Here is a 25,256-nt window from a genome sequence, read left to right as displayed (position 1 = left end):
AACAGCTCTGGCCGCGCAATTTTGCTTTGACTTGCGGTCGGAGCTTGGACTTGCGAACGGATAAAGTAAGGGAAAAAAGGTGAGAAATTAAAAAACCTAACCATTGGTGGGGAAGAGGCTGCTTCTTTGTAGCTCCTTCGCCCCAATGGTTAGGGAACGGGAGGCTCAGCCTCACAGGCTTCCAGCGCCGCCACTGATCGCTGCCTTCAGCAGTCTCCCAGGGCTTCCCCGCTGCCAGGGGAGACCTCCTGGGGGTCCCCTGCTGCTGATCGCTGCCTTCAGGCTTTCCCGGGGGTTAGACCGGGCCTACCAGGGGAAAAGTCTTATGCAAATGAGAATGGACTTGTACACTTTGTAACTGCATCAGTTTGGTGGCTTGGTCACTGTGCTATCAACAAGAATGCCCCCTGCCTCTCTCCAGCCTCATGTTGCTTCCATTCCTAGCTGATGAGACCACAAGGGACTGCCAAAGTGCTTATTACTAGACCCCAACTACATGACCTTACACTTCGTACTATCAAATTCCATTCTATTTCTATTTTTCCAACTCTGAATCATACATTAGTTTCCTACTCTTTATATGTATTGAATTGGCTATGCCTATTGATTGCCAGTCATCAGCACAATTTGGCACTTACCATAATTCAAAGACCTTAGAAACAATAAAGCTGTATTTAGAACAGACATTTACAGTAGCATCCATTTTAAGAAATCCTCTGGATTAGTCTATCTGAAATGGCTCTGTACCCTTTGTACTGTCTCAACTCTAAGGGTAATAAAACAATGCTTGTTTGGTTTTTGTGGGTTTTTCAGGCTCTTTGGCCGTGTTCTGAAGCTTTTTCTTCCTAAGGTTTCGCCAGTCTCTGTGGCCGGCATCTTCAGAGGACAGCACTCTCTGCTCTGGTCACAGAGTGCTGTCCTCTGAAGATGCCGGCCACAGAGACTGGCGAAACGTTAGGAAGAACAAGCTTCAGAACACGGCCAAAGAGTTCGAAAAACCCACAACAATCATTAGATCCCGGCCGTGAAAGCCTTTGCGAATGCTTGTTTGTTGTTTAATTCTGAGTACATATCATGTGCTTTGATTTTTTAAATCTCTGTATAATTGATCTTCAATAGCTTTGAAAAAGGTACACAATCCAAGTATGTAACCAAACAGTTTTTTTCAGATCCTGTGCATGTCCATACTCATTGGCTGAAATCCTCTTTCATATCATAGTGAGTAGGCTTATTGACTGAGTGGGGATTTGGTGAGTTCACTCCCCACAGGTTCCACTGATTCGAGTGGGCCTACTCTAACCGCAACTTGCTAAGCTAAAGTAAGTCACAGTCAGAGTATGCCCGTTTAAATGAATGATACTTATTTTATTTATTTATTTATTTATTTGATTTATACCCCGCCCATCTGGTCTAAAAGACCACTCTAGGCGGCTTATGGAGAAGTTGACTCACTAAATCCCTGTTGAGTCAACTAACGAGCCTACTCTAGTGCAATTTACTATGCTAAGCAACAAGATTTAGTCTAGTAGAACTTACAGGGCCTGCCGCATTTGATTCTATAGGTTTAGTGCAACTTATTAGGCTAAAAATGGAACTGAGGGCTGAGGCGGGCGGAGCATGCGCTATAGGGGCAAACTTAACTCTACTATTTTTTCAAAGCTCTAGAAATTTCCAAGAGGACCAGCGCAGGTGCTGTTTAACCCAATTGTGTGCATTCACAGAGGCCATGATGGAGAAGAAAAGGATTCCAGTCATCGTATCCTAATGCAGTATTTTCAAAAATAAAGCACTGTTTAAAAAATAATGTCTAAATATGACATTTCAGTACCGAGTCCAGAACCTCCTGGAGGACACCTACTACAGCTTGTTTTTACTTTTAATGAGACTTTGTTCTTTTCATTACTATAACAGAACACCCTAGGAAGCAACAGTGAAGTAGTATTCATATCTAAAAGGAAGATTAGGGAACAGAATATAGAGAGACAGAATGGTTTCCTATCAGCATGTACATGTTGCCTAATTATTAAATAAAAATGTGTTCCTTTCTAATGTTTAAAATATTGATTTCTGAATTTTGGATTAGAAAATTTGGGGCTTTCTAATGCATTGGGGCTTCTTGTACATGGAAATATATGGTATATTAAAAACAGTATATAAAATCAATACTAAAACCACACTTAAAAACAACAGAGCAAAACAATGCCATTTAAAAATATATCTTACACAGTCACTCACTAAGGAAAAGCCTGCCTGAAGCATGCCTGCTTGTAGAAGGACAGCAAAGATATGGCCAGCTTGGTTTCCAGTGGAAGGGAGTTCCAGAGTCCTGTGTTCTTCAGGCAGGGGGTAGCAACAGAGAAGACCATCTCTAATGCCCCCATCAAAAGCTCCTGTGAGGGTGGTGGGACCAAGATAAATGCCTCCCCTTGATTATCTTAAGGCCCGGAAAAGCTAATAGATGCAGTCTTTTAGATAGCTTGGACCCAAGTCATTCATAGGTTAGAACTAGCACTATTTAACCCTCCCTCAAATTTGCTATTGCCTCATGGAATGGAGGAACTCGTACATTTTTTCTTGTGGTGTAAACAGCATTTGAGAGTCCACATTTCCATTGGACTGCCCAACCACAATGGATATACCTTCTTTTCCCCAAAATAAGACTTATCCCGAAAATAAGCCCTAGTATGGTTTTTCAGGATGCTTCTAATGTAAGCCCTACCCAAAAGTAAGTCACAGTAAAGTGAAATCCTGCGCTTTACCATTGTGCAACAACCAAAAGATGACACGGCTGCATTTGAATAAATGTAGATTGTTATATATGAAAAAAATAAAACATCCCCTGAAAATAAGCCCTAATGCATTTTTGGAGCAAAAATTAATATAAGACCCTGTGTTATTTCCGGGGAAACACGGTACTGTATTTGGCTGATGTGGTGGACGGTTGGTTGGTACTGTGCATCGGTCCAGTCTCCTTGTGATCTGTTATTTATTTTATTTGGTTATATTCATAAGACCCTTCTTATTTTGGGGGAACCACGGTATTATATAGCAATGGTGTGGCACAATGTGAGATATTTTCCTTGCTACTGTATCTTCTGAGGCAGTGTAAAAGACCTCAGATTCTGAGGTTAAATCCAGCTCTCCTGGGTTCCCAGATGGCTACATCTACTTCTAGCTGACTTCACTATTTGGTGGTTCCACACTGTTTATATTTCTCTGTCTTAAAAAGGCTGAAACACGTCTCCTAAAGCTTTCCACCACCTTCATGGATATTTAAAGATTCAAAGTTTAACTGGATTCAGACAAGCTTTTCTACACATTCACATGTTGGGTTACTGTAGTTTCCCGTGTATAAAATGACACTCTTTCCTTAAATAATTAGACAACAATTGAGGATCATTTTCTACACAGAAGGCAGCCACTTCCCCTGCCTTTTGCAAAACCACAGGGCTTAGCAAAAAGGAAGGGAAAGCTCCCTTTGAGTATAGCAGCCGTGAAAGGGCTGTACGATTTCAGCCCTTTGATTCACGGCCCATGAAAGGGCTTCAGGATCAAAGTGCTGTGATCGTGCAGCCCTTTCACGGCTGCTTTATCCACTTCCTCAGCCCTGCGGGGGTTTAGGAAGTGGATAAAGCAGCCATGAAAGGGCTTCAGGATCAAATGGCTGCGACCGTGCAGCCTTTACCCAAAGGGAGCCTTCCCTTCCATTTTGCTAAACCCCGTGGCTTTGCAAAAGGCAAGAAAAAGCGGTGGTCAAAGGAAGCCCTTTGATTCCTGTTTTTCCCTTCCTTTTGTTAAGCTCCATGGCTTAGGAAAAGGAAGGGAAAAGCAGGGATCAAATTTTCTAATTTGGGGTTAGAAAAGGAGGGGTTGTCTTATACATTGGGTCATCTTATAAATGGAAAAATATGGTACTTCTTGATTTGGTGTTATTTCTAAAGCCAGACCACTTTCACGTGTTGCGGAAGACAAAGAGAAGAATTTAAAGTAGGCTAGCAATGAGTGGAAGAGGCAGCAAGATCTTTCTACCACGTCACAGAAAGACTGCGGCCCCATGCTCTGCTGAATCCCCCAATGCAACCCTGAGACTAATACTGTACTTGGGTTTGTTCCATATTCTGTAGACTCCTTTCCTGAAATCAAGTCCTATATGTGCATACCAACAATACTGGGGTAGTCATGGTCACATCATGATCTATAAACACACTGTCATAAACATTTTGTCCATAGTTCTAAAGAAAATATTTCATACTTCACAGCTCCAGTGTGTGATGGAGAGAAAAAATAATAATTAAGAAACAGCTCCTCTCATTTCTCCCAGGGTTTGGTTTTTTTCTTTTTTGGTGGCCTTTCAAATCTCTAGTCAAGGGTTACTTTTACTTGAGGCTAGACATAAAAAAATACATGTCCACAATCTACCTACAGGTAGATCAAACAGGGGTTTTACAGAAGCACAGTCTGCTAAACACCATGCTTCAAAGTACTGTACAGTAGTTCTAAACCAGTAGTCCTTTCACCTTCCCTGGGCCACATTAGAAGATGAAAATTTGGTTTCGGCCGCACATAAATTTGGTTTGGGCTGCATGGGGGGGGGCAGCCCTAGCCGTCCTCCGCAGCAGCACTCCAAGCGTGCTTACCGGCAGCTGCAATCAGACAGCAGAGGCTGGCAGCTTCGACTCCAGTGGCTTTATGGGGCTGGGAGGGGGTCCACCTATTGACGGGGATGGCACAATGCAGTCAGGCAGCCCCCCTCTCCCCTCCCACTCCTTCCTTCCCTCCCCCCCCCCCCCCCGTTGTGACATGTCCCGGCCGCATTCCGGCCACAAGCGCCGGCAGTGTAACTTGAAACTTTGGAATTTCTTTAAAAATAAAAAATTGCACTGGGCCGCATTATGAGCCGACCTGGGCCACATGTGGCCCGCGGGCTGGACAAGCCTGTTCTAAACTGTGATATAACCCATCAACATGTAACTGCTGCTGAGATATAGCTATTCAACACAATTTTTCAGGCACATTTCCTGATATCTCAGGATTTGTGTGCATTTCATCGCAAGACAAAGTTGGAACTCCTCCACTGCTATTAATGCCTATGAAATGACAGACAAGACAAATATCAAGATACAAATAAACTCTCCTTAGTTTCAACACTTAAATCAAGATATGGAACACACATCCTGTAATGTCAAATCTCTACAACTAGCAGACAATGAACAAGTGCCACAGCCTGATACTATGCACAATGGGCAAAACTGCTTGGTAAGGTTACTGTCCAATTTTGACAGTTATGTACGATACAGTTAAAATAACAATTTTGACTCATTACGTGCTGGGTAACTATGAATTGTGTGACCCATGTTGAATATTGGGCTCTAACATAGCTTCCCTGGGTCCTCTACCTCGCTTGGCAAGTTGCTACCACCTACTGAGGTAGAAGGTGAGCATGACACCTGCTGTCCAGTGGTCTACTTGGGATTATGCTAAAACTGCCAACCAGGCTCCCAACATTGGCTTTGTATTCCTCCTCTTCCTCCTTACTGCAACCTTACTTCAACGTGACTTAAATAGTACAGTGGGGTCTTGACTTGAGAACTTAATCCGTATTGGAAGGCGGTTCTCAAGTCAAAAAGTCTGTAAGTCAAGTCTCCATTGACCTACAGTGCATTGAAAACCGATTAATCCCGTAACAGGCCGTTTTTGTTCTATTTTGGTTTTTTCTGGTCTGTAAGTCAAATCTCAGTCTGCAAGTCAAACCTAAATTTTGCGGCCAGAGAAGTCTGTAACTCAAAAAGTCTGTAAGTCAAGTCGTCTGTAAGTCAAGGGTCCACTGTACAGGAAGTTACTGGAGTATGAAAAGAGAAATTAGAGTGAGAGCAGAGAAGAAAAGTAATAAATAAAATCCTAATTCAGTAATACTGGTCTACATAGCTCCACATGAAAGTAACTAATGCATGCAGACAATGTTCCTTCTAAGCTATATGGCTGTGCAGTGCTGGATTGGGGCCACACAGCCGAGTGAGAGTTGGCGCCTATTTGCTTCTGGTTACAGCCAAAAGCTCATGCACATGGGGCTAGCAGAAAATGAGAGGGAACATTGTATGCAGCTATTTTACATTTTTATTTCCACATGAGTGTAATATTCTTTTTGGTAAAGAGAGACGTTCAGGGCAAAGTGGATGTTTTTATGCGATTCTGAGTGACATCTTTTAGTCTGCTGACCAGTCAGTGAGGCACTCGTATACCTAAGGTGTATCCCAAAGAAATGACAAAAAGACACCAACTATCTTAGCAGAAGCAGCAGTCCAAAAGGACAGGAGAAATGTTTCCTTTATTTTCAGATCATTTTGTGCATCTTATGAGTTTGTGGTGCGGGATATGCCATGTCTTGCTTTCATGGAAGAGGCTGTTGTTCCAACTATACATGGAAGTTAGAATAACAGTCAGGTTTTGGGCCACTGGGCCACATGGCTTTCAAGAGCACTGAACACTGCTTTGCACAGATCTGCATACCTGAATACAACTCAGAATTTTCTTAAAGTAAAGTCTGCAGCCTGTCCTCTGTCAGTTGGTATGAAATGGGAGATCAATAGAAAGCACTTGTAACAAGGCTTTCATATAACGTAATGCAGGGCATTACCAGCACAAATTACTACAGTACTTTTCTTGAATGTTAGAAAGCCTTTCCCCAAGAAACTGAGCTTGGTAGTGGATAACACTGGCAATTTTAGACTCGTCGCCAATGTTTTTTTCCTTAGCAAGGCTGTAGAGAGGGTGGTGGCCAATCAGCTTCTGGCTCTCTTGGATGAAACCAATGCCCTGGATCCATTTCAGTCAGGCTTCAGGCCGCATCACAGTATGGAAATGGCATTGGTTGCCCTGCTAGATGACCTACTGAGGGAGGATGATAGGGGCAAAATGTCCGCCAGACTATTAACTGGGGTGAAAAAATATCATATTTCCCCCACTCTGGTGGCCTTACACTGGTTGCCCATTCATTTCCGCATTAACTTCAAGGTATTAATGCTTACATATAAAGCCCTAAACAGTTTAGGATCTCAATACCCGGCAGAGCGCCTGCTCCCACCTGGCTCTACTCGTGTCACTCGATCTAGCCAGGCTGGGCGACATGATCCTGAAAGAGGCCCGGAAAAAGAGAACTAGAAACCTGGCCTTCTCGGCAGTGACCCTCGCCTCTGGAACATCTTGTCCCCTGAGATTCGTCTGGCAACCTCGCTGGGAGTTTTCAAGAACAAGCTGAAGACTTGGGTGTTCAGGCAGGACTTCTCCCCCTTCCATCACTTAGTTCTCTGTGTTTTCTCATCTTAGACTTTGCTCATCTCTTTTTTGTTCTGATATTGTCTGTTTTAATTTTTGGTTTTATTGCTCGAACTGTAAGCCGCTCAGAGTAGATTCATTTAGAATCTAGATGGGTGGAGTAAAAGCCGAATAAATAAAAAAAATGCTTCAACCAATAAACCACAAGCCCGCAAAATATAAAACACACTAAACAGGAGTAGACAGAAAAGAAAATAATCACCTCTATTGTTTTCGCCACCAACAGAAAACTTAACTCTACTCAAAATTATGTACCAAGAGCTAAATGGCAAACAACTGATGAGCTTCACTTCTGAAGGCCCTTCATTGCCAGTACACATGTTCATACCACATTACAATTTCCTGTGTGGAAACTGAGTGCATCAGCACTTCCACTGCAGAAGATTAAACAGAATGAAGTTTCAGTTTCAATTTGTGTATCCAAAACAGAATGTTCTTGAGTTTCTATCCACTTACGGTTTTGATTCAAGGTTTCATTATTTTTCTAAAAACAGCCACCGTGATGGTACACACATGAAACTACATCAATCTCCCAGATGCACCAGTTAGTTACATTTGCTGAAAATCGAGGCAATTAGTACATAAACCCTACCTGTAGGGTACCTAAACTTAGCTTTGGGAATGATGTAATATATATTTTCTAGATCAAATGGTCAGGTACAAAGCTGTTCAATATACAGTAGTGGCAGAGAATCGGATCCAAAAACGTGGATGCAGAGTATTAGAGATGGGGGTATCTGCATACGAATGTGAATATCCCCGCACAGCTGGAGTTAACAAGGGTCTGGCCCTTGGGGCTGGACAGTCTACTTGCACGTCAGTTGGTGGCGCAGCCCTGGTCATTTTTGCAATCGCTCCCGGAGCGCTGTTCTTTTTGCAATCGCTCCCGGAGCGCCGTTCTCTTCCCGGTTGGCTAGCCACTCCTGGCTGAGGGAGGGAGGATGAGTCTTCCTGCAAGGCTGCGGCACTCCAGAGCAATTGGAAGAAACAGAGGGCCACTACTGCCACCAGACACATGGGTGGACAGTCTGGCCCCAGCAGTCAAACCCCCATTAACTCCAGCTGTGCAGGGATATTTGTATTCATATACGAATACCCCCATCTCTAGTATTAATTACTCCACTGGGGGGTGCTGTTTCTGAAGTAAGATTTTTTTTTAAAAGGTCTCTCTCTGATCCAGTTTATTATTTCTCTTGGCAGAGTGGGAAGGAGGCAACCTTTGCTGATCTTCCCTTTTCCAAGGCTTCTAGGAAAAAAAATGCTACAATTAGATGGGTGAAGCCTGTGGAACACTGTGGGAAGTGATGCTGGGGCTTGCACAGAGAGAGAATGATCAGCAAAGAAAACCTCTTGCCAGTTTCTATTTGTGGTGTCTGATGTGGAACTCTATTTTCAAAGTACTCCCAACTGGGGGAAGAAATTTTGGATCCAGCAAACTTTATGTTCACCACTTGAAAATGGACACTATAGAAGCACTATCATAGTTCTCCTCAATTACTGGACCATTCCTCATTTTAAAAGCCTCATTTATGAAGCCAAAATAGTAACAACTGGGTCAAAACACGGCTGTTTCCAGACATGACAAAATTAACTATCCTGGATGTGCAAAGGGCTCATTATGATAAACCAGTTTACCTAGACGGTTCCACAGATCTTTTACAATAGAGGTAACCATTGTGCAAACGTAAAGGCCTACACTATAATGCTCTTGAAGGTTTTGTTCTCAAACAGAGAGACACAAATACAGTACTAGAAAGTTCACTAATGAGTGAGCACCAACATGAAGCTTAAGCAAAAATATTTCTAATACACATTTATCTTAACAGGCACACTGTCACTGTTCACACCTTGTTTTTCTCAATAGAAACATGGATCAGCTTTAGCAACCACCAATTTGTGCTTTCAAAATGTTTTTCTTCTACTAGTTAACAAATTGTTCTGCCAAGTGTCAGATACAGACTCATAGTTCTAAGTAACTGAAAATACTAACAACTGTCACACTTTGAGAGGCCCTCTCACTAGAATGCCTACTGAACCATAGCAAAGGCCCATAGGAAATTCACTGGACACACTGGCTGAAATCTCACTAGGGTAAGTTTATGTGGCACAAGCCAGATAATGTTATCATCCAGTGATAGAAAATTTGTAATTCAAAGGTATCTATTTCACCCTCCTCTCTTCAGGTTCCAAAGCTCCTTAGGGATCCCTTCTGCCCTTTTAATTTAAATTAGTTAAAGATATCTGTCACATGATGATGTCGTCAAGCTTGAGTGGCATTATTTTATGCCAGCAGGATTTCAGCCACTGACAGCAGAGATAACTTCTTAAATTTCTTAAACACTATTTTTAAAAATATTTTAATAACACTCCTTTCTTCTTATTTTGTTAAAAACAGAATCCAGACATTACTGTTCAAGCTCTTTGCTTTTATGGATATTTTCCTCAATTTTTGAGGCCCACGTAGCTACATACAGTAGCAGTTTTGGAAGTAAAAAGCAATTGCACCATCCACCTGCCCAGAGACACAAGCCAAAGTGCTCCTGTGCCATTAGGACAATGTATTTAATGAAGCGCATCCTGTTTATAACTCTTCTGCTCTGTATCTTCCTGTTTATCACAGGTAGATTAGCGATGAATAATGCTTTAATTATGCTAATTCTGGTGTCCAAACTGAGAAAAGAGCTTTATTTAAAGATTTCCTCAAACTTCCTCATTTCTTACAGCAGAACAGTACTATATTCTTTTTATAAAAAACATAAAGAGAAAATATTGTCAGAAGAAAGGAATCAAATGTTCAAACCACAGAACAAAAACTGGTATTGTAACAGTTTCAAAGGGTTCCACCATTAAGTGGCTATCACATTTTTGAAAAAATTACTACAGTAGTTACAGAAAAGCAATACCTCAGCTCCACCAGTGTAGTGACAATCCCAGACAAGTCAAGACTGCAGACAAGCCAAAACTGAAGTCAGCTGCAGCCAACTAAAGCTTATTGCAAAATATCTGCCAGTCTTGAAGGTGCCACATTTTTTTCTTTTTAATGCGGAGCAGATGACTGAAATATTGCTTTCTCTTTCAGGTACTCAACATCTACTGCTTTGGTGCATCTGGTGTGGAATTATTTCAGAAATATTGACAGTGGATCCCACTTACCTTTAACGCTCATATTAAAAAATCATATTATCTAGGGGGAAAAATAAAATTACTGCCTACTCTGCATGGTTATTTCTAAACACAATGAAGCGTTAAACACAATATTTTCTGCCATCCAAACTGATGATGTGCACATACTACTGTAAGGTGTGTGCATGTTTGGCCTGGATAAGATGAAGAATCAGAGAGAGTGAGTTAGGACACAAAGATGGAGGCCAACAAAAGCCAGAGGAACTATGGGACTTTGTATTTCTGGCTATAAGCCCTCTTTGTGAGAAATTCAACTCTTGAACTGAACGTTTTGAACTATGTTTTCAGTAAATGGACAAAAAACACCTGCTGCTAATTAAGGGAGTACAGCAAACTTGGGGGTTAAGAGCCTGGTACGAGGATCCTCTTGAGCAAGCAGATTCCACACCTGTCCACTAAGTGATGGAAGACACAGTAAGCATTCCATACTTCACAATAAGTAATAAGGACCATATACAGTGGTGCCCTGCATAGCGACGATAATCCGTGCAGCAAAAATTGCTGCAAAGCGATTTCGTCGCTATGCGGAAATAAAAAGCCCATAGGAATGCATTAAAACCCGTTTAATGCGTTCCTATGGGCAAAAAACCCTCACATTTTAGCGAAAATCCTCCATACGGCAGCCATTTTCACTGCCCGGTAAGCGAGGAATCTGGGCAAAAACACAGCGGGCAGTCATTTTATTTACCCGGTGGCCATTTTGGAACCGCCGATCAGCTGTTGGAAAATCATCCCTATGTGATGATCGATATGCGAAACAGGGTACCGATTATCTCAGAGCGATATTTTCCTATCTAAACCATCACAAAAATTCATCGCTATGCAGATTCGTCGTTAAGCGAGGCACTACTGTATCTATGGGGAAACAAAGAAATATCTAATGTGCATGCCCAGCTAGCAACCTGCCTAAAATAATATAAAAGAGGGGTCTGGGCAACCATAATTTGTCTGCTGAGACCAAAAGGCTTTTGGAAATAAATACTTTCTTTGGAACTCGGACAATGCAAATAAAGTATTCTTCTCTCTTCGGTGAGTATGTATGTGGTGTGAGAATACATAATGTGAAAGGCTGGATTAGATGAATCCCAAACCGGAATTAAGATTGCTGAAAGAAATATCACCAACTTCAGATATGCAGAGGATACCACTCTGATGGCAGAAAGTGAAGAGGAATTAAGGAACCTTGTAATGAGGGTGAAAGAGGAGAGCGCAAAAAATGGTCTGAAACTCAACATCAAAAAAACTAAGATCATGGCCACTGGTCCCATCACCTCCTGGCAAATAGAAGGGGAAGATATGGAGGCAGTGACAGATTTTACTTTCTTGGGCTCCATGATCACTGCAGATGGTGATAACACCCACAAAATTAAAAGACACCTGCTTCTTGGGAGGAAAGTGATGACAAACCTCGACAGCATCTTAAAAAGCAGAGACATCACCTTGCCAAGAAAGGTTTGCATAGTCAAAGCTATGGTTTTTCCTGTAGCGATGTATGGAAGTGAGAGCTGGACCATAAAGAAGGCTGACTGCCGAAGAATTGATGCTTTTGAATTGTGGTGCTGGAGGCGGCTCTTGAGAGTCCCCTGGACTGCAAAGAGAACAAACCTATCCATTTTGAAGGAAATTAACCCTGAGTGCTCATTGGAAGGACAGATCCTGAAGCTGAGGCTCCAATACTTTGGCCATCTCATGAGAAGAGAAGACTCCTTGGAAAATACCCTGATGCTGGGAAAGTGTGAAGGCAAGAGGAGAAGGGGACGACCGAGGATGAGATGGCTGGACAGTGTCTGCGAAGCAACCAACATGAATTTGACCCAATTCCGGGAGGCAGTGGAAGACAGGAGGGCCTGGCGTGCTCTTGTCCATGGGGTCACGAAGAGTCGGACACGACTTAACAACTAAACAACAACAACAAATTTGGTGTGAATGTGCTGAAAAACCCCTTTATTTAGAATTGTAATCAATAGGTATTAAAGTATATTCATTTTGCATTTATTAATGTGTCTTGAGAGGTCCTTTGCTGTTTAATATTGTTCTTGGGATACAAAAGATCCAGTAGTCAACCTTTTGTGACACTACTTGTTGTACATGTAAATTTAAATTTTCATGTACAAAAACAAAACTGAGAAAAGAGCCCATGAAGAGATATGCGAGAGAGACAAAAAGATGGCATAGAATGAGGCAGGGTGTTTTTTCCCCAGCCTGCAAATCCTGCAAAATCTCTCATGTAATTCAACAGTCAAGAGAGAAAATGCTTTTCTCAATGTAATTATACATTTACCACTGCCTGTTGTATTCACAGTAGTTACGCTTTGAATCAACCTATTTTTTTTGTACTTTTTATTTTTTATAAGGGATAACAGAAAGGAAAAGGGAATTGGGATTGATGAGGAAGAGGGGAGACAATAACATACTTTCATCCATTCTATACCTATTGCCATATCAAGATTTTAAATTATTCTATTTACTCTTTTCTGCCTTCTAGATTCAGTTCTCCTTTCAATATGTACTGTTCACAAGCTGCCTGTTGATTCTGTCCACTTGTTAAATAGATCCCATCTTTCTGTTGCCTTTTGCAAGGGATAGTCCTTCATGACTTCTGATAAAATGTCCATTTCGGCTATTTCAAGTATCTTTTCAATAAGATCTTCTTGTTTCGGTACCGTTGATCTTTTCCAATTTTTAGCATATAAAATTCTAGCTGCCGTAACTATGTATATAACTATATAATTCTTTGACTTATCTATATTTTCAGGTATCATACTCAATAAAAACAGTTCTGGGGTTAATGGCACTTTACAGAGCAATATTTGTTCCAAGATTACATGCACTCTTTTCCAATATTGTTTCGCTACTCCACATGACCACCACATATAATAGCTTCCCACTTGTGATTCACATTTCCAACACTTATCTGATACATCTGTATACATCTTTGACAATTTTTCTGGGGTCATGTGCCATCTATAAAACATGTTATATATATTCTCTTTAAAGTTCACCAATCTTGTAAGCTTTATATTATTTTGCCATATTTTCAGCCATTGATCAATATCAATATAATGCCCTATATTTTGTGCCCACTTAATCATACATTCCTTAACCATTTCATCTTGCATCTTAATTTCCAACATATAATTATACAGGTTGGACAAGCCTGCTATAGAGGCTTACAGTTGGATAAAAATAGTAAATGATTTTAAAAATTCACATTCATTTAAAGCATGATTCAATTTTTTAAAATAACTTTTTATTTAAATTATTTAAAAATCTGATTTTTAAAAAATTTAAATCATAATTTAAATTAAATCCATCCTGATTTAGAATAATGTCTTTCCTTCAACTACAGGTATAGTCTTCACATTTTTGGTTTAGTTTGCTTTTCAAGAAGAGGGCAGAAATTAAACGTTTAACTCCAGAACAAGTAACCAAAGCAGTCTGCTGCTATGGCTAAACATCTATTTTTTATGAAAATCTGAAATAAACTTTCCCAATCTCCTTAAAACTGCCCTGTGCACAGAATTTTAGGACCTGATCTGCAAACTGGAAATCAAGATTTACGCAGCTGGAAGCTGGACCAGCAAAGAAACTCATTTACATCACATGTACTGTACATTTCCTGTTTCCTTATTTTACCAGGCTAGAATTTTGGGTCTTCTTCGCCAACCTCGCATTTTCTCACTTTGTTCTCTATAGTTTGCTCGGCATGCCCCTGCTGTTTCCTCACATCTCTCATCTGTTTGCTGGCTACTTCCTTATGACTCCTGCTATTTTGTCTCTATTCTTTTCCACCTCTGCTCCACCACTGTTCTTCCTGGTAATACTGTATAAACACGCTAGTTTATGCAGCCAGTCACTGTGGTTCTGAAAGTGAGTTTTGGACTCTGAGGGGACATTAGCTAACAATGGAATGGTTGGCAAAGCCAGGGGTTGTAAGTTGGCAGTTTCTTGTGATGTTCTCTATGTTGCTACCTACAGTACATTACATCATTACATTACATCAGTACATTCGTCGTCTAGTCGTTTAGTCGTGTCCGACTCTTCGTGACCCCATGGACAAGAGCACGCCAGGCCCTCCTGTCTTCCACTGCCTCCCGGAGTTCTGTCAATTTCATGTTGGTTGCTTCACAGACACTGTCCAGCTATCTCATCCTCTGTCATCCCCTTCTCCTCTTGCCGTCACACTTTCCTAACATCAAGGTCTTTTCCAGGAAGTCTTCTCTTCTCATGAGATGGCCAAAGTACTGGAGCCTCAGCTTCAGGATCTGTCCTTCCAGTGAGCACTCAGGATTGATTTCCTTTAGAATTGATAGGTTTGTCCTCCTTGCAGTCCAGGGGACTCTCAAGAGCCTCCTCCAGCACCACAGTTCAAAGGCATCAATTCTTCGGCGGTCTGCTTTCTTTATGGTCCAGCTCTCACTTCCATACATCATTACAGGAAAAACCATAGCTTTGACTATTCGGACTTTTGTTGGCAAGGTGATGTCTCTGCTTTTTAAGATGCTGTCAAGGTTTGTCATTGCTTTCCTCCCCAGAAGCAGGCATCTTTTAATTTCGTGGCTGCTGTCTCCATCTGCAGTGATCATGGAGCCCAAGAAAGTAAAATCTGTCACTGCCTCCATATCTTCCCCTTCTATTTGCCAGGAGGTGATGGGACCAGTGCATTACTGCTTACCAATTCATTCCAAAACTCCATTTAAAATGTTATTTCTTATCCATAAAGCCCAAATAGTGTCTGGAACAACTATCTTAGACATAAGCCCATAGTTTTTAGTGTGCTGGTTGAAGAAGGCCAGCAAAAGTGAGGTTTTAAAGAAACCACGTGAGACACTGAAAGAATCTGAGCTTCTTCAAGAGCACAGATTTAACAAGTAATATACAGGAAACAGCAGCTGAACTTCATTTAAGATGAATAGTCATTAAGATGAAAATGACTAGGTAAAGCCTGTACTGTATCAGAAAGACAGAATCAATCACATACTTAACTGAGACTTTCCAGATAGGCTAAAATGAACCAAAAAAGTAAGGATTTGCTAAGTATGTAACAAGAGAATTAACAAAGATATGGCCAGTCTACCAGGTTGGCTTCCTTCATTTTCCACCCCAAAAAAAGACGCTCTACTTTTTTTTAATTCTTGGCAAAAATTCTGACATATCTGAAGCAGTGTGAAAATGGAAGCATGCAAACGTTGCATCCACCTTCAAATACTGGAATAGGTGTGCAGGCAACATCTGATTGTTGTTGGTATTGCAATGGTTCTGCAACAGGTAATTAAAAGAGTTTGTGAGCATTTAGGAGAAAATGATATCAAGGAACCAGTAAAAAATTCTTAAAAAAACAAGCATGTCAGACTATTTCTTTAGCTGATAGCACCACTAACAACATAATGAGTTCAGATCAGAAGGAAACTATGGGTATTTATCTTGATTTCAGCAAGGCCTTAGCTAACTTTACCATGATATTCTTTATGGCAAGCTGGCAGAATCTAATTGTCAGACTTTGGCCAAAGGGAGCTTGCTAATGGCTCCTTATCAACATAGACACACATAATAATGGAATATGACATGGCTCCAGTGTGGGCCCAGTATTGTTCAGCGTCTAACTTTTCTTTGCCTGAGGAGTATAAAGGATGTATGATTAATAACATAAATAGGACTCACTTTGATCTTCACGAAATGAGGCAAACCAAAATAAATTTCAACATAGGCAAATGTAAAAATCTGCATTTAAGAAAAAATTGTCAGGTGCTCAAAGATACTCCCTGCATCAACAGATTAGATAAACAATGTTCTAGCTCTATGAGCACAACTTTGCAACAACAGGAAAAAAAACACTAGAAACGTATATATCACCAATTAGTTTGAAAGTTTGGGGCAGGAAATGCCCAATACTCATTACAATCTAGGCAGAGGTGCAGGAGCAGCAAAATGATCATGATGTCATCTGTAATGGTCCTAAGAATTTGAGCATCACTCTTGGAGACAGACAGTAAAGCGCTAATGACTACTAAAGACTTTCTAGGCTTTACCTCACTACAAAATAGAAACATGTTCTTTTGAAAGTAATAAACACATTTAAAATTTCAAATGAACTTGGAATGTTATCTAGCTTCATATTCACTCCAGCTAACAAATTTCGTTTGATGATAATTGTCCTTTAGACTGACATCCCCACTGCTGCTCTCAGGTTATTGAAGTTCTATTTCAGAGCCTGTAAAAATAAAAAAAACCTCAATGGTGCAATCCCTTGTCTGTAAACTGGAATAACATTAATAAGAGGCTCTACCCTGCATTACAAACAGAACAAAATAAAGTACAAGTAAACTCTGGATAGATAAACCAGAGGAATGTTGCAAATTATTCACCAGTTGTCCAGAACTACAACAATTCTAGCAAAGCTTTTGTTTTTCTTCAATTTCTACTCGTGAATGTCAGGTGATTGCTAAGTAATCCCTAATAAACTGAATGAAATGTCAGAAGCAACCATGTTAACATGAAGTTCCCTAAACCAGACCTGGGCAAAGTGCGGCCCAAGGGCCACATACGGACAGTTTTGAACATCAAAACCATTTATAGCTTTTTGCCTGAAGTTGATCAGTTGTTTATCTTTAACATACTGCCAAAAACCTCTTTAGTATTTGTGCAGATTAACAAGTTTAAAATAAAAAGAATATTAATATCAGTTTCATTTTATTTTTAAGTAAAGTTGGTTCAGCCCCCCAACACAGTTCAGATTTTTCATGTGGGCCCCCCCATAGAAATTAATTGCCCACCCCTGCCCTAAACAGATAAATCAGAATAATCATTTGAAGCTTTGAAATCTATATACTGAATCAGAATTCCAAATTCTTCAAAATGCATTTATTCAAATTGCTCAGCAAAATTTAATGAAATCTTTAGCTGCTCACTTTTGATCCCTTCCGGATTCGGGAAGATTCAAAATATACCGTATTTTTCGCACCATAAGACACACTTCCCCCCCCAAAAAAACATTGGGGAAAAAGTGTATGCGTCTTATGGAGCGAAATTCCCAGATTATTTTTTCCTGTTTTCTTTGCCTAAAAATTTGGTGCGTCTTATGGAGAGGTGTGTCTTATGGAGCGAAAAATACGGTAAATACACATAGTGTTGTGGCTCACATGAGCTTTTACTGAAAGGATAAATTTTGATCATCTTAGAAAAAACTGGCTTCAGTATGCTATTTTAGCCAACAGTCATAGGTCTCTAAGGGGAAAACAGTCAATTATTTTATTCCTGCAGTATTTGACACTCTTCAAGCCATTTGATGAGCTTCAGTGATGTCACAGAATTCTCAAGAACATTCCAACTTCCTCAGTTAAAAAGTCAGCAAACAGGGATCAGGAAAAGAGTGTTGTTATAAAACAATGTATGAACACAAAGTTTCATCATTTAAATCAGTGGTTCTTAACCTTTGTTACTTTGATGTTTTTGAACTGCAACTCCCAGAAAACCCAGCCAGCACAGTTGGTGGTGAAGGCTTCTGGGAGTTGCAGTCCAAAACTCCTAAGTAACCCAAGGTTAAGAACCAGTGATTTAAATCATAATTAAAAAAAACTAAATAGCCAAAAAATCTAATGTTTAAAATTTAAATATGATTTACATCAGATCCACTCTGCAAGAGACACTTACGAGCATTTATACAATCGCATTACGATTGCCCCACATTACGATGAATCCGCTTTACGACGATCTTTTTGCGATCACAATTGCAATTGCAAAATGATGGTCTAAATGGGGGAATTTTGCTTTGCGATGATCGGTTCCCTGCTTCGGGCACTGATTCTTTGCAAAACAGTGTTTTTCTAACAGCTGGTCGGCGGGTTCAAAATGGCACCCAAGTGCTTAAAATGGCTCCCCGCTGTGTTTAGGGACGGATTCCTCACTATACAGGCAGCGAAAATGGCTGCCATATGGAGGATCTTTGCTGGACAGTGAGTTTTACCCCATTGGAATGCACTGAACGGGTTTCAATGCATTTCAATGGGGTTTTTTATTTCGCTTTACGATGTTTTTGCTTAATGGCAATTTTCCTGGAATGGATTATCGTCGTTAAGTGAGGGACCACTGTAGTCTGTACGAGTGATTTGATAGGAAGCAAATTTATCACCTGCCTCTTAACTTGTGACATTCTCCCAGTCCACCACTGTTCAGCATACAGTGGTGCCTCGCTTAACAATTGCCTCGTTTAGCGATGAATTCGCTAACGATGTGTTTTTTTAGAAAATAATATGCACCGTATAACGATGTTTCCTATGGGCGATTTTCGCTTAGCGAAGTTTGGGACCATGCTTCGCATAACGAATGTGATTTTAGGTCCCCTGCTTCACTTAACGATGTTTCTTTTTTCAATTAAAAAAGTGTCTTAGAAGGGTCAAAAACGGTTCTAAATGCTTGGATTCGTTAGAGGACCCCCTAAGTCATGTGCAAACCTGATTTGGCTTTGATCTGACTTTTTGTTAATTTATGGTTAGTTTTTTTTTTCGGCCCATAGGAACCAATGGACCTGTCAAAATCTGACAGCTCCATGCTTTCCTATGGGGGAGAAAACAATTCGCCATAAATTAACGAAAGTTTAGATCAAAGCCAAATCAGGTTTGCACACGACTTAGGGGGTCCTCTAACGAATCCAAGCATTTAGAACAGTTGCTGAGTCTTCATTAATTTTTTGTGAATTTTTTCTTCCCCCATAGGAAATAATGGAGCTGTCAGATTTTGACAGCTGTCAAAACTTGGGGGGGGGGGGGAAATTCACCATTAATTAACGAAAAGTCAGATCAAAGCCAAATTAACTTTTGCATCCGTTTTAGAGGGTGCAGAAGCTAATCCAAGCATTTAAAACCATTTTTGACCCTTTTATGACACACTTAAATTTGCAAAAATTGACTTCGCAAAGCCATTGAAATGTACTGAGTCAGCTGCAATACATTCCAATGGAGGAAACATTGTATCGTTTAACGATGTTTCCTATGGGTTTTTTTGCTTAAGGACGGCAATCCGTGCCTATTGGAACGGATTAACCGGTTTCCAATGCATTACTATGGAAAATGGTGTTTCGCATAACGATGTTTCACATAATGTGTTTTTTTTGGAACCAATTAAAATCGTTATGCGAGGCACCACTGTATTTTATTCCACATAATGTTCTCAGGTAGAATAAGAGGTAGGGCAGGGTGAGAGGGAGAAGAAGTTGCAACAATATTCTGTAATGTCATTCAAAATAGATACAAAAAACTACACACAAAAGCCTAGAATTTGATATCCATTCAGATATCTTAAAAAAATAACTTGTGATATGCAAGGAGACACAATAAACTAAAGTAGCAACCTGATGAAGGGCATCTTAGCCAACTAAGTCTGAATTGTAATCCGTTAAGGCTGTAGTTTACAGGGTTTTTATTTTGCATATGATATAGAATAGGGAAAATGTCTAACACTTTTGATAAAAGTTAACCAACTGTTCAATTATTGCATCCATAATATAAAATAGAAGACCATTAATCTAAGGTAAGGTGATTCATTTATGTTTGTTTCATTTAATAGCTTCACCTTGACAGATTTTTAGGATAGCACAAAATAAAAAATAAAGCAGAATAAAAATCTTACAACCGCCACATTAAATAGCAATAAAAAGACAAAAAAGACTATAGAACAACATGGCAGGGCAGACACAAACCAACTTAAAATTCTTGGGCAGACATGTCTGTCTTGAACTGGCACTGACAGTGGAAGATGATCTCCTCCTAAATAGATACACAATTGGTGGTATCTGGAGATGGGTCTATCTGAAGATCTTAGTGCACAGGCAGGATGGAATAATAGAAGCTGCTCCTTGAAATACAGTGGTGCCTCGACTTATGACTGCCCCTACTTACGGCCATTTCGAGTTACAACCAGCTCCGGCTGCAAAATTTCGCTTCGACTTGTGGCTGGAGCTTCCAGTTACTAACAGAAAAAGACAAGGGAAAAAGGTGGGAAATTCAAAATGCTAACTGTAGGTGGCGACGAGGCTGCTTCTTTGTAGCTCTTTTGCCCCAGCAGTTAGAGTGTGTGTGATCAGAGGAAGCTGCCTGTAAGATAAGGTGATCTTTTCTGCTTTTTAAAAACTGTTCAGAGTGGGTTTTGTGGCGTAGTTTTGGGCTGGGGGGGTATGTTTCTGTGCTGTGTTGTTGTTTTGTTTTTCGGTGATTCTTTTTTGCAGCCCCAGCGCTTTGCGACAAGGCTTGCTCCTTTGTTTATTTTTGGTTTGTTGGGGGGGGGGTTCAGTCCCAGCGCCTTTGGGGCATGCTTTGCTGTTTATTTTTGGTTTGGGTTTTTTTAAAAGCCCCAGTGATGGAGGTTGCTGTTTGCTTTATTTTTGGTTTGTTTGCTTTTTTAAAAAGCCCCAGCAACATAGCTTGGTTGGCTGTTTATTCTTGGTTTTTCTAAAAGCCCCAGCACCTTCTGACTGGGCTTGCTGTGTGCTTTATTTTTTTTTTTTAATTTCCCGGAATGGATTCATCACGTTCCAATGCATTTCCAATGGGAAATGGTACTTCGACTTACGATCATTTTGAGTTATGTCCATCTTCTGGAACAAATTATGGTCATAAGTCAAGGCACCACTGTAGAGTACAGTATTTGGGTTCCAAGCCATTTAGGATCTTAAAGGTAAATAGCAATACCTAGAATTTGGTTCATAAATGACTAGGCATTTAAGCTCCACAAACCAAATTAGACAGCAAAGTTCAATATTTTGAAAAGAATTAGGGAAAAACAGCTGATACACCTAAGTTAAAAAGAGCAATCTAAACAAGGAAAAGAAGGCTGTAACACATTTTTAGTAATATCCCTCATGACTCAGCATGCTAGAAATTAAAGCAGCAAGCAATGGGAGGAAAAAGAATGTGAATACAACTGCAACAACGAGACTTCTGGAGGTAGCTAGAAATTAATGCTGATCACCCAGCAAACTATTTCAGTAAGTAAAAGTTTTCACATTAAGTATCACAGAAATAACAGTTCCATTTAATTTGCACCTACTATTAAAGTAACTGTAATTACTATTTTCAAACATCACTCCTGCAAAATGGAAACACACTCATATACAGATTTCAAATCTAATTGCTGAAATGGATCTGAAATACAATTCTTCCTCCAGTAAAAACATTATAGAAATTACCTATTTTGCTAAAATGTCTACCTACCAATATAAAAGAAAGAGTGCCTCGTCTTTCTGCTAATGCACTCATTATTTTACAGCTATCCAAACCTACCAGAATTATAGCAAGAACCAGGCTGGGCTCTTTATATTATTTAAAATGCTGCTAATAGATTTACAGGGACAAAGGACTATGGGACCTCTCAAGAAAATGATGACACAGAATATCTTAATTATTTCACATTATTTCCTACAGTGTACCACATAATTCCCAAAGAGGGCAGAAGAAGAAAAAAGGGATATAATGGGTAATGACTGTTTATGCAGATCCAGTATAATCTATATGCAGATTATACTGGATCTGTATATAGAAATGAAACTTGGCAGAAGTTATACAAACCAAGCATTTTGTCTGACACAAATTTCCTGTAATAAAGTCAGGAATCTTAATCATGATGGTCACAGTACTGTGATCTGTTTCATTTCCTTAAGGAAAAAGAATACTATCATGGTGGGTCAGAATAACAGGAAAGGGTCGCTAAAAGTCTGCATACTCATCATCCAGAAAAAAGACTCTCTCCTGCAACCCTAGTTTTATGAACCTTAAGCTAGAGGAATTTTAAAGTTTTCTTAATTGAGATTAAAACACTGACCTATATATCTTGAAATGAAGGCAAAACCAGAATATGGATAACACTTTATTACATGATAGATTTATTCCTCCAAGGAGTTCAGAGTAGCATTTATGGTCATCCTCTTCATTGCTGCTTTACCCTCACTACAAGCCTATAAGGCTGGCTAAATTGACAAAGGGGCCTTAAAGTTACTCCATTAGTTACATAGCACAGTGAAAATCTGAATCCAGGTCTACTCACCAAGTGAAAAAATAAATAAATCAGAATTTTTAAATGTGCTGCATAGCCATCCATATAGTATTTGGGAGTTAAGCTTGTATGAACCTTTACTTTTTTGCTAGTATAGAAAATTTGCTTATCTGTTCTCTACAAATTTAAGAGATAAAAATATAGAAAATAAGCAAAGAGAATCCTGGAGATACACTGCTTTAAAGTTTTCTTTTGAGAGAACCTTTCATGACTTCTAGATGAAGGACTCATAGTGAAAATATATGATGCTTTCCTTGATGACAACTTACAATTCCTTCTGGCTGCTACACCAAAAGGTGCAGGCAGTTGTTCATTAGTCCTCTCCTATTACATTGGGCTCCATCCCTTCCTCACAAGTTCTTCGTGAGAAAGAAATTGTGCGGAATTTCTTCCTCATGTCTGTGGCAAGCAACTGTTCTCTCTACAAACCTTATGAAATTAGTGTTGGCCAGATTTAAGGCCCATCAAATAAGATGTAACGGAGCTTAGGCATACCCTGGCAATTCATTTGTGGGAGGAAATGTCAAAGTATTGATTCATCCAGGCTTAAATTTCATGTACATACACATGCAGAATACTTTAGCATTATACATTTGTAATATGCCTCTATGTTGATTGTATACAATGCAACAAAATACATTACCTTTTCTACCAAAAAGGGCCTCAGTTACTGCCCCCACCTAACAGTTTCGAGCCTTTGAACATTAAACTGGTTGTTACATCTGCTTGACCCTTGCCAGAAATACTGCCTACTATAGTGTATTCTGAAATGCCAGAAATTCTATCTCCTACAATGTATTAATTGAAAGAAATCTTACTCTTGTAGAGCAAAGTATTTCTTTAAGAATCTAAAGGCTGTTCACACAAGGTTAATTTTGTAATGTATTCCAGTATGTGACATCACAAAAGCATACTGTATTTTAATCCAAATGCCTGTTAATGAAATGTATATTAGGTCACAGAACGATTCCCAGACGCTTTCTTCATCCCTCTAAAAAAGTTCCATGCCTACACATTTAACCCCCCCCCCCAATATATATATATAAAAGCAAAAATTCCCAATCAGCAGATGTCCTAGCAGGAGAGTTAGGGAGACCGCATTGAACTTAAGAACAAAGATTACAGTATTTGCAAACTTCACACGAGGGAGGTTTACAGCTGAGGCCCGCAGCATCAAACCTGATGAACAGGCATCCGTAGGGCCATTAGAAAGTATTATTAGTAGTGTCCTCAAAGATGAGATAGGAGAGAATACATACAGCTTCGTCTTTTTGGCGCAGAAAACACAATCGCGGGAGGAGAAGAGGCTGAAACTAGAAACCGGACGAATGCAAAAGCAGCGAGGGCTATGGCGCGGCTTGGGCGACGTAACAGGCGGAAAGGGGCCAAAGCAAGCCGGCCTTTCCGTAGCCCTTGGCCCACCGGTCAAGCCCTCCTCCCCCTGCTCCTGCCCTCGCCAACTTTCTTTAGGCCCCGGACGCCTGCCCCACAACCCCACCGTCACTCACACACTCACTCACACCAGCCCTTTCTCTCTCTCTCCTCCCCCCCCCCGGCCGCACACCCTGGGGGCAGGCCCTCCCCTGCTCCCAGCAGCCACACGCCGCCGCCGCCCCCTCCCGCTGCTGCAGCCGCCCCCTGCCTCGCCCCTTCTTGTGGCGGCGGACCGGACCCCTCCGCGACCCACCACGGGCCGTTAGGCAGGCAAGACTGCAAGCAAGCCAGGCCCGGGGGGGGGGGGCGCGGCGGAGGCAGCGCCCCCGCGTAGGGTTACCTTGGTCTCCTTGACATGTTGCTTGATGCCCTCCGGGTACCACTGGACTCGCACGTAGCCGCGGCGGAGGGGGCTGCCGCGGCTCTCCTCTCCTCCACACGGGCCTCCCGACTCCGAGCCCCCAGAGCTGCCTAGTCCGCCTCCCCCGGGGACGACGCCGCCTCCCCCGCCGCCGCCGCCAGGGCCTGGCCGCCCACCGGCCTCGTCTTCCTCCGAGTCGGAGTCCTCGCCGTGCATAACTCGGACCAGGCCGAAGCGCACCGAGCCCCTGTACCGCCCGGACACCAGGTCATGGGTGAACAACAGCCGCTGGGAGCCGGCCCCGGGGGCGGCTGCTGCTCCTGCTGCTGCTGGGGGTGGGGGCGGCGGCGGGGTCGGGGGTGCCGCCGCTGCCGCTGCTGCTACGGTTGGCGTCGTCGTCGTCGGGGCTGGTAGCAGCGACGACGGAGGTGGCGGTGGTAGTGACGGTGGTCGGGCGGCTGAGGCGGCGGCGGGCGGCTCCGCCATGGCACGCGCACCGGGGATGACTGGCGGCTGACGGGAGGGAGGGAAGGAAGGGAAGAAGGAGCGGCGGAAGAAGAAGAAGAAGGAAGGAAGGAAGGAAGGGGGGAGGAAGAGGAGGGAGGGAAGGAGAGAAAGAGAAAGAGCGGCGGCGACGGCCGCTCGGCCCACACAGCGCAGTCACCCTCCGGCAGAGGGCGGGGCTTAGAAGGCCAAGGCCCCGCCTCTCGTCAAATAGCGGCCGCGGCCACGGGGCGGGAAGGGGCGGGGCTCGTGAGGAGCGTGCCGGGAGGCGGGGCAGAGGCGGCGGCGGCGGAGAAGAAGAAAGGAGGAACGGGAGGAGGAGGGCCGAGGGAGAAGAGAAAGAGAAGGGAGAACAGGGCGAGAGTGGGAAGCGCGAAAGGAGAGTTGAATAATACTGGGG

General features: G+C 41.6%; 1 protein-coding gene across 2 annotated transcripts in view; it reads right to left on the bottom strand.

The window, feature by feature from the left end:
• UBE2O (ubiquitin conjugating enzyme E2 O) overlaps positions 1-24,838 on the bottom strand; it is a 93,085-nt gene extending 68,247 nt beyond the window's left edge. For both annotated transcript variants that reach the window (XM_072990480.2, XM_072990481.2), the window contains exon 1: positions 24,332-24,838. In XM_072990480.2, coding sequence (XP_072846581.2) covers positions 24,332-24,838 — 507 coding nt within the window. The remainder of the gene's footprint in view (positions 1-24,331) is intronic.
• Between the last annotated feature and the right edge of the window lie 418 nt (positions 24,839-25,256).

This window comes from Pogona vitticeps, chromosome 2, assembly GCF_051106095.1.
Source record: "Pogona vitticeps strain Pit_001003342236 chromosome 2, PviZW2.1, whole genome shotgun sequence".
Classification (NCBI taxonomy): Eukaryota; Metazoa; Chordata; class Lepidosauria; order Squamata; family Agamidae; genus Pogona; species Pogona vitticeps.
The sequence above is the reverse complement of the archived record's forward strand: the minus strand, read 5'-3'. Positions and strand labels throughout refer to the sequence as shown.